Source organism: Corylus avellana, chromosome 10 (assembly GCF_965113065.1).
Source record: "Corylus avellana chromosome 10, dhCorAvel1.hap1.2, whole genome shotgun sequence".
NCBI classification, from domain to species: Eukaryota; Viridiplantae; Streptophyta; class Magnoliopsida; order Fagales; family Betulaceae; genus Corylus; species Corylus avellana.
Genome location: NC_142499.1, coordinates 16,052,998 through 16,062,640, shown reverse-complemented (window position 1 = coordinate 16,062,640; position 9,643 = coordinate 16,052,998). Strand labels below are relative to the sequence as shown.

At 38.3% G+C, this 9,643-nt stretch overlaps 1 protein-coding gene across 1 annotated transcript; it reads left to right on the top strand.

The window, feature by feature from the left end:
* The first annotated feature begins 327 nt into the window (after nt 1-327).
* On the top strand, nt 328-5,717 carry LOC148583408 (uncharacterized). Its single transcript, XM_088511404.1, has 6 exons — nt 328-1,728; nt 2,255-4,037; nt 4,159-4,960; nt 5,197-5,334; nt 5,416-5,476; nt 5,598-5,717. The coding sequence occupies exons 1-6, from the start codon at nt 328-330 to the stop codon at nt 5,715-5,717; spliced, it is 4,305 nt and encodes a 1,434-aa protein (XP_088367530.1).
* Nucleotides 5,718-9,643: the final 3,926 nt, after the last annotated feature.

The window sequence follows — 9,643 nt, the reverse complement described above, 5'->3', positions numbered from 1 at the left end:
GTTGTAAAAAGGCCCTTGAAAATGTGAAAAGACGCAAAGTTAGAATGGACAAGACGAGGGGTATCTTTCTAATGGGATCGAGCAGCTGAGCTATGTCTCCCATGTCTGCGAATCTTCATCTTCTTCTTTGTCTGCCACAGCTGAAAGTAGTGGGAGGCAGAATTGTACAAGTGTGTCAGAGTAAAATTGGATCTTCTGCTCCCTCTCTCGTAACTCTTCCGCGCGTGAGGGCGCGTGGCTATTCCGACGACTGTGTTTCTGGTGGAGGTGTGCCGGAAATACTCTGGAGATTGCAATACAGAGGAGGTGGAGATCAATTGGTGAATGATGGCTAGAAGAGCCAATAGAGGTCGTGGCGGGAAAAAGAATACCAAAGTGAATTTGCAGGAAGAGAAGGTGGCCATGGAAGATGCTTCGCGATCTGGAGATTGTGACATTGAGTTGAGTGAGGAGGAGGATAATTGTAAGGTTTTGGAGTGTGCAGATGCGATTCCAGAATTGGATGATTTGAGATTACCAATTGAAGGTACTTCGGTTGTCGAAGGAGACTCTGTTGTTGAATTGGTTGGAAATGGTGTAGAGGTTGTTCCTGTTAAGGAAAAGGAGGTGGATCTGAGTGAAGCTGGAGGTTCTGAAGCTAAGAACAATAAGAATGTAACTCATGATTGGAGACAATTGTTCAGAACAGAGAAGTCTCTAGGTGCTTTGCAGTTTTTTGCACCTACTCGAAAGGAGGGGAAAGTTGTTGTCAAACCTCCTAAGGAAGCGATTGAGGCAGGTATACTGAAGTGGTCTGCATCACTGGTAGGTCAGTTTTTAGATAAACCCCTCCCTTTCTATATTGTTAAGCGTACAGTGGATAGTATGTGGGCTCAATATGGGAAAGTGGAGGTTTTCTTGCTGGAGAATGGTCTCTATTTGTTTAGATTTGCTGATGAAAGGACCAGGGATGAGGTCATGGAAGCTAAGCTATGGCATATAGCAAACAAACCTTTGATCCTACGTAAATGGACTCCAGGTATGCAGTTACTTAAAATATCTTTATCCACTGTACCTGTTTGGATTAAGCTGCATAATCTCCCAATTGAATTTTGGAACTCTACATGCTTGAGTTATGTAGCTAGTGGAGTTGGTAAGCCTCTTTGTGCAGATTCTGTTACTGAAGATCAGCTTAGGCTTGGTTTTGCTAGGGTATTGGTTGAAGTGGATATTGATTCTGATTTTCCAAGAGAGGTTGAAGTTGTAGGTGCTGATGGGGGGAGGGTTGTAGTAGGTATTGAGTACCCATGGTTGCCTGTTAAATGTAAGAAGTGTAAATCTTTTGGTCATTTAGCACATGCTTGTACCAAAGTGGAGAAACAAGTTTGGATTCCTAAAAGGACTGAACCTATCCAGCAAGAATTGCATAAGAAGGTTGGTATTGGGTCTGGTAAAACCTTTGGGATGCAGATTGTGTCAGCTCCTAGGGTTGCTGCTAAAGACCAGTGGACTGAAGTTATATCTGCTAAAAGAACTCCTATCTCTAAGCCTTCTGCTAGGGATAATCTTCATTGGACTAATTCTTTTCACTTGCTGGCAAGAGCTGATGGCAGAGGTGATGCTGATGAGGTGAAAGATGCAGGAGCTGTTTCTAATACTCTGCAAAAAGTGATTGAATATGCCTTAAATGAGGAGAGTGCCAATCTCTTGGTTGACAAGGGGAAAGGCAAAATGGGAGAAGAGGAGGAGGTGTTAATGAGGGGGTTTTCTCCTACTGCATGAATTTCCTTGTATGGAATGTGAGGGGTTTAAATCATCCCTCAAAACAGCTAGAGGTGAGGAGATTGATTAGGGTTCATAAGATTAGCCTTATGTGTTTGATTGAAACTAGGGTTAAGTTTCCTAAAGCTGATAAAGTTAGATCATGCATTGTTCCTGATTGGGATTATGTGTATAACTATGATCAGCATTTTTGGGAAGGATTTGGATTTGTTGGAAGCACTCTAATTTTGAAGTAACTGTTCTCAATAGGAATGATCAAAGTATAAACTGTGTAATTAAATCCCTAAATCATAATCTCTGTTGGTTTCATTCTTTTATATATGGGGATAATAATGGTGTAAATAGGAAGCTGCTGTGGACTGATTTAGTTTCTTTGAAAGCTAGAGTAGGTCTTAATCCTTGGATGATTTGTGGTGATTTTAATGTTGTTAAGACCTTGGCAGAAAAGTGGGGATCTGACAAGTTAAACTCTTATGAAATTGAGTTTGGGTAGTGTTTGAATGATTTGGAGGTCTTGGATATTAATTTCAGTGGCTATTTTTATACTTGGACTAATAAAAGTGAGGAGCCTCGTTTTGTGGCCAGGAAACTTGATAGAGTATTGGCTAATGAGTTTTGGTTGAATGATTTTGGAAAAACCATTGTGGAATTTCACTCAGGGGGAGTTTCTGACCATTCCCCTGCTATTATTTCAGTGGGTAGTATGCAGAGTTTTGGTCCAAAGCCTTTTAAGTTTTTCAATTTTTGGCTGGAGCATCAAGATTTTTTGAAATGGGTTTTGGAGGGTTGGAATATTCAGGTGGATGTGGTCTCTATGTATAAACTGTATGCTAAGCTCAAATCTGTGAAAGCTGTTCTCAAAGTTCAGAACTTGTCTTGCTTTGGGAATCTAAAACAGAAAGTTATGGAGGCTCGTGAGAACTTAGATATGGCTCAAAAGGATGTCATTGCTAATTTTGGGAGAGCTGATTGCTTGCTTAAAGAGAGAGAATGTCTTCATGCTTATGTTTCTCTTACAAAAGCTGAGGAGTCTTTGTTAAAGCAAAAAGCTAGAAATAAGTGGCTGCAGCTAGGAGATCAGAATAACAGTTTCTTTCATCGGTCTCTTAAGGTTCAGAATGCTAAGAACACTGTCACTCATTTGTGGGATGAGCAGGGTAATAGAGTGGAGGATGTGGAACAGATCAAGCAGGTGGCTATCCAGTTTTATAAGAAGTTGTTAGGGTCAGATCAGTTGCAATTCACTGATGAGAAAGCAGCCAGGATTAGACAGCTTATTTCTACTGCCATTCCTAGTAATAAGGCTGCTATTTTGGAGAAGGAGGTTACTGCAGAAGAAATAAAGGAAACTTTATTCCACATGCCAGCCAACAAGGCCCCTGGTCCTGATGGGTTCTCTACAGAATTCTTTAAGGCCTCTTGGTCTATTGTTGGAGAAGGGGTGGTGGCAGCTATTAAGGGGTTTTTTGCTTGTGGCAGGTTGCTTAAGGAGGTAAATGCTACCATTTTAACTTTGGTACCTAAGAAGGTGAATCCATCTACTATTGGGGATTTCAGACCTATAGCTTGTTGTAATGTGATTTATAAGTGCATCACTAAAATCATTTCTAATAGGATGCTCCCTTTGTTGAGTGATTTGGTTAGCCTGAATCAATCAGCTTTCATTCCTTCAAGAAGCATATCAGAAAATGTCTTATTGGCTCAGGAGATTGTGAAAAATTATCACAAGGGTAAAGGGGATCCTCGTTGTACTTTGAAAATTGATCTTATGAAGGCATATGACTCTGTCAATTGGAACTTCATGTTACATTGTCTTCATTGCTTTGGGTTTCCTTTGAAGTTTTTAAGTTGGATTAAGGAGTGTATCACCTCTCCTAGGTTTTCCATTTGTTTAAATGGCACGTTGGTTGGCTATTTTGAAGGCAGGAAGGGGCTTAGGCAGGGGGATCCTTTGTCTCCTTACTTGTTTGTTTTAGCCATGGAGGTGTTTTCAAGGATTATGGCTGAGCATACTGGGGTTGGATCAGGTTTTCAGTTTCATCCCAAGTGTGTGAAGTTGAAACTTACTCACTTATGTTTTGCAGATGATCTTCTTATTTTTTCTGCAGCAAATTTGAATGCTATTACTATTGTAAAAGCTGCTCTACTTGAGTTTGAAGAACTATCTGGTTTGAAAGCAAATCCTACTAAGAGTTCTTTCTTTTGCTCTGGGATTTCAGATAGAGTAAAGCATATGTTGTTAGGAGAGTTGGGAATGAATGAGGGCCATCCTTCCTGTTAGGTACCTTGGGGTACCTCTCATTTCTACTAGACTTTCTGCTGCTGATTGTGGGGCTTTGTTGGATAGGATTGCTGGGCGCATTGACTCATGGCTTTCTAAGAACTTATCCTATGCAGGGAGGCTCCAATTATTATCTTCCGTGCTTTACAGTTTGCAAGTTTACTGGACTAGTATCTTTATTTTGCCAAAGAAGGTCATTAAGGCTATTGAACAGAAATTCAATAGGTTTTTGTGGAATGGGAAGAGTGAAGGGTCTGCAAAGGCTAAGGTTTCTTGGCAAGAGCTATGTTATCCTAAGAAGGAAGGAGGTTTGGGCTTGAAACAGTTGGAGACTTGGAACCAATCTGCTATGCTTAAACATGTATGGAGTCTTTTTGCTAGATCAGGTTCTATTTGGGTGGCCTGGGTGAGAGAAAATTTGTTGAAAGGGAGGAGTTTCTGGAGTGTTGGCTTTCCTCAAACCTGTTCTTGGAGTTGGAGAAAGATATTGAAGTTGAGGAGTATAGCTAAAAGGATTTTGAAGTTTGAAGTTGGAAATGGGGAGAATATTCACCTTTGGTTGGATTCATGGCATCCTTCAGGTATTCTATATGAGGTTTATGGGCATAGGGCTATTTATGATGCTAGAAGCAATGTGGAGGCTAAACTCTCTTCTATAATTCTTAATGGAGAATGGCATTGGAGACCAGCCAGATCTGATGCTCTGGTTGAAATCCAAGCTAGGCTTCCTGAGATTAGGTTTGCTCCTTATGATAAGCCTGTGTGGACTGCATCTAGGAAGGGGATATTTGTTAGTTCAGAAACTTGGGAGTTGCTGAGAGAGAAGAAAGAGGAAATTGCCTGGTGGAAATTGGTTGGTTCTCATATGCCATTCCCAAGCATGCTTTCATTTTGTGGCTTGCTATACAAGATAGACTTGTAACAGGTGAAAGGTTGCTTAAATGGGGGTTTCAAGGTGATATTAAGTGTCTGCTTTGTCATAATCAAGTTGAAAGTAGGGGGCATTTGTTCTTTGAATGAAGTTTTAGCTATAGAATCTGGAAATTTTGTATGGCTCGATGTGGAGTGGACAATGTTCCAGTTATTTGGGATGAGTTTCTGCAGAAAGGAATTCAAGAGTGGATGAATAAGTCTCTTAAAGGTTTTCTTTGCAGATTGGTTCTAGGCTCTGTCATCTACAATTTATGGTGCACTAGGAATGAGCTAATGCATTCTGGTCAACCTAACACTGAGGAGCAGCTTTTGAAGAAGATAATTTGGGAGGTGAGGTCAAGAATTGCTGGGAAGGGAAAGTTTCCAAGAACTAGAGAGAACCTGGATTTAGCTTCTTTGTGGAATCTGCATGCTGACTTGCTGTTATAGTTTCTGTGCAGACTTGATATTCTATTTTTCTGCCTTGCTCTTCTTCTTGAAGGCTGGTCTCCTTTTGGAGAGGTTTTTAGTATTGCTATTGGTGTTGAGTAGTGTCTTTGAAGTTGTTTGATTAGTATTTTTTTGATTTTAGACCCTGCGTGGTTTTCTGCAGATTTGGTTTCTGTTTGTTGATTCTTTGTAGAGCAGCCCTGCTTTGGATTTTCTTTTGGTAGTGCTGGTTTTGCCATATTGTTTGTTGTATGCTTTTGGCTTGCTTGGAGCAAGTGTGAAGCCCTGCGTGGCTAAGGTTTTGGCCTTTTGAGAAGGCTTGTAATTGGAATATCTTTGTAGTTTGAATTGGTTGTTCTTGAATGAAATTCCTTATTCATCAAAAAAAAAAAACTCTTCATTTCAGTTATTCTTCGCCCGACATTCACCAGCTTTTTCTTGTCGACAATTATTATTCCCTTGCCCTTCTGCTATACACTCTGTAAATATTATTCAATTTTCTTTTTCTGTATTGATGAGAGCAATCAGTTTAAAATCACTCAGTTAACGGCCAAAAAAAAAACCAAAGGATTAATTTTTTTTCTTTTTTTTTTTAAGATTAATTACTTTTTTAATACTTAAATTTTTATATTTTTATTTTCTTCACTTAAGTTTCAATTAGTATCATAGATGATATCTGACTTATGGATAAATACAAATTTAATATCTCTGTCACTATTTTGTCAATCAAACTAACGGGCAACTATGAGATAGTATTGGGGGTCGTAAGGGGTGGCTGAACCACTCTTAAGGCCCATGGGGGTGGTTCGGCTACCCCAATGGCCAAAAACAGGTGGTCGAACCACCCCTAGAGGCTATGAAGGTGGTCGAACCACCTCTAGACCGGCCGCAGGGGTGGTCGAAACGACTACCCCAATTGCAGTCCGCTAGTTTAGTTGATAGAACGGTGATATAGGTACTAAACTAGTAGTTACCTATAAGTCAAGTACCATCTAACATGTGTGATACGAATTAAAACCTAATCGAGAAAAAAATAAAAATGTGAAACAGAGGTATTGAAAAGGTAATTAACTATTTTTTAGTGGCTTAAAATTTTAAAATAAGAGCAATGGTTGCCAGAAAAAAGTGCTCCTCCCAAGCTTCAGCCTTAAAGTAATTAGTGATTTAAATCGTATCATAGTGAAATGTTTTGACGTAAACCCTTTTTTTACGTCATTTATTTATCATAGTGAAAAAGTTTTGACTTAAAACCTTTTTTACGTCATTTATTTATTTATTTTTTTAGTATTAAAATATTAATTAAATAATTAAATTTTGAATTTAAATAATTGGTGGATTATCATATCAAAACAATATACGTGTATTTTTGGATGTGGTCGTATATAGCACCGAATCGAGTGTAGCTTTCTTCATTTGCTTGTAAGCATGTCTTAGCCCATAAACACAGTTTGTTCATTTGCTTGTAAGACCTTTGTAGCAGGATCTATGTTGGTGCCTCTCTCATGCAATTCTTGATTTGGACTTTGACAGTGTTTTTACCGTTTTAGCCTCATTCTAGTGATTGTTGTTGTTTTCAAGTGTGGGTTTGAATTGGTTCGCCTTAGTCTATACCTATTTTGTTTATGTAACTGCTTTATGCGGCCATATTGAGAAGATCGAGTCACTTGTTTGTCTCATTTCCTACCGTTTGTTTGTATTTCTGCATTGTTGTTTTAGATTTGGGTCTATCGTTAGGAAGCCCACCTCTTTTTCGGTTTTTTATTGTTTAAGATCCTCAATTTTCTCTTCCTTTCGGATCAAGAACGATAATTGTATCTCTCATAGTACCCGCCTAAACTACTTGCAATTCAAACAGATAAGTGCCATGAATTTCAATTTGCACGAGGACAAAAAGGAATGACGGCATTGATGGTGTGGGTAGCGTAGGGGGAGAGAGAAGTGTTAACATAAGTAATTCTATTCATCAATCTCTCAAAACTTATGTGGTATATTTTCCAACCTAAAAATCAATCTTTATGCACCAAATGTTATGAGAACGCACGCCATATATACTTTAAGAAATATAAGAGAGAGATGAGACTTGAGAGTTAACAGTTCATAGTTTTTAAAAAACATAAGCCGTCTTGGACACAGTCCAGCACCCATTGAGATTTAAATATAAGCCCAAACCCTTTCAATTAGAAGGGGCTCCTCCCTGGCCCACGGTGTCAAGTCCATTTCGAGGGACCCCCATTAATAGACCTGTAACTACAAGTTCAATAATTATCAATTAGAAAAAAAGCAAAAAGGAAAAGAAAAGAAAAGAAAATAGTCATTTAATTCGAGCTTAGAATATACTTTTAATACGTAAAAAACTGTACTAAAAAAAAAAAAGGTTGATATATTTGATCAAAAACTCCAAAAACATTTTTGACTTTTTTACTCAAAAAATGGTCAATGCACTTTTGAGAAAATCTATATATATATATATATATATATATATATATATATTAAATTTCTAAAAATTTATTTTTTGTTTTAAAAATTATATTTCCTAACACAATTCTAAACATGTTCTCAGCTATCAAAAGTGTATTGATTAGCTAAGTCGGAAGTACCAACTAGGAAAAAGGTGAGGACGTTTATGTCATCTTAACCCGAAATTTTGAATGTTATATATATGCTCTACATTGCATATTTGATCTTAATTTCAGTGTTTGCAATTGGTAGGAAATTTTTTCATATAAATACATGAATCTCAATTCATATAATTCATTTGTTAAAGACAAGCGTGACCTTTTCTAACACTTGAAGGGACATGACCCTATATAGCTTCTGTTAGAAGACAAAATCTAATCAGATCAAACATATCCAAACAAGGCAACAATCCCATGATTTCCTCCTCAATGTTTTATGGGATTGTATATTAATGTTAAGAATATTATGTTATGGTTATTTATTATTCTAGGGTTATTTACTTCCTTATTGATTCTAAGGTTTTCTTAGCCTACTAGGTTTATTTTTCTATAGTCTACTAGGTTACTTGTCTATCACTCATAGCATCTTTATAAATAGAGACATCTATAATACTCTTCAATTAATTAGTCTCAATACAATGTAGTCTATTACAGACTTCCGCTCTCGCTCTTCTCTCTCTTTATATTATATTTAATATATTTATATATTTTATCATGGTATCAGAGCAACCGGCTTACGCTAGTGTTTGATCCAAAGGGTCCTATGGAGTTTTTCCGGCGCTGATCTTCTGCTCACAGCCCAGCTGCCACGGCCTAGCCCAGCTGCCACTATCCTCTCCGACTCATCCCTGTCAACACCGAGCAGCTTTGTCGCACCTCCATCGGACGTTCCCAGACTACCTTGTGCCAGCGTCCTTTCCTCCATCGGACATTCCTAGACTACTTTGTGCCGGCATCCTTTCCTCTATCGAGAGAATTTATTGCAAATTATGCAAAAAAAAAAAAAAAAAAAATTGACCTTGAGGTAATATCTAAAACCCAAGGGTCCCTTCAACCCATAGTTTGTCCGTTTCAATATGGCCCATTGTTGGCCCAATGTCTTGGCCTTGTGGTAATACCTAAAATCCAGACCTTTTTCATGTCTTTAGCCTAGGTAACAACCAAAACCTGGGCTCATTCAAGCCATGTTGGCTCTTCTCTTCTTGGTCACTACTCATCCTAGTTTCAGGTTTTTGGTAGTTTGTGGTGAAAATCTGACATCCATTAGTGGTTCTGCGGCGTGATTTGACCGGTCCTTGGTATTTGCGGCATGATCCGACCGTCCTTTGGTAATTTGCAACGAGATCTGTCTGCCCAATGGTGTTTTACGGTGAGACCCGACCGCCCCTTGGTGTTTTTACGGCGAGATCCGTCCACCCTCGATGGTTTATGGCAAGATTCAATTGACAAATTGCACAATTACTTTTTGTTTATCAAACTGAAGGAAGTTCCTACCATCAGTTTGCAGGAGAGTGTTAGAGGACAAAATCTAATCAGATCAAGCATATCCAAACAAGGCAACAATCCCATGATTTCCTCCTCAATGTTTCATGGGATTGTATACTAATATTAAGAATATTATGTTAGGGTTATTTATTATTCTAGGGTTATTTACTTCCTTATTGATTCTAAGGTTTCCTTAGCCTACTAGGTTTACATTTCCTTAGTCTACTAGGTTACTTGCGTATCACTCATTGCCTCTTTATAAATAGAGGAATCTATAATACTCTTCAATTAATTAGTC

What these genes read in the sequence shown, in the direction of transcription:
- LOC148583408 (XM_088511404.1), top strand. Translation starts at nt 328, where the DNA reads ATGGCTAGAAGAGCCAATAGAGGTCGTGGCGGGAAAAAGAATACCAAA. An exon ending in AGAATTGCTGGGAAGGGAAA is followed by an intron (nt 5,335 to 5,415) that starts GTTTCCAAGAAC and finishes GTTTCTGTGCAG; the next exon opens with ACTTGATATTCTATTTTTCT. An exon ending in GCTGGTCTCCTTTTGGAGAG is followed by an intron (nt 5,477 to 5,597) that starts GTTTTTAGTATT and finishes GATTCTTTGTAG; the next exon opens with AGCAGCCCTGCTTTGGATTT.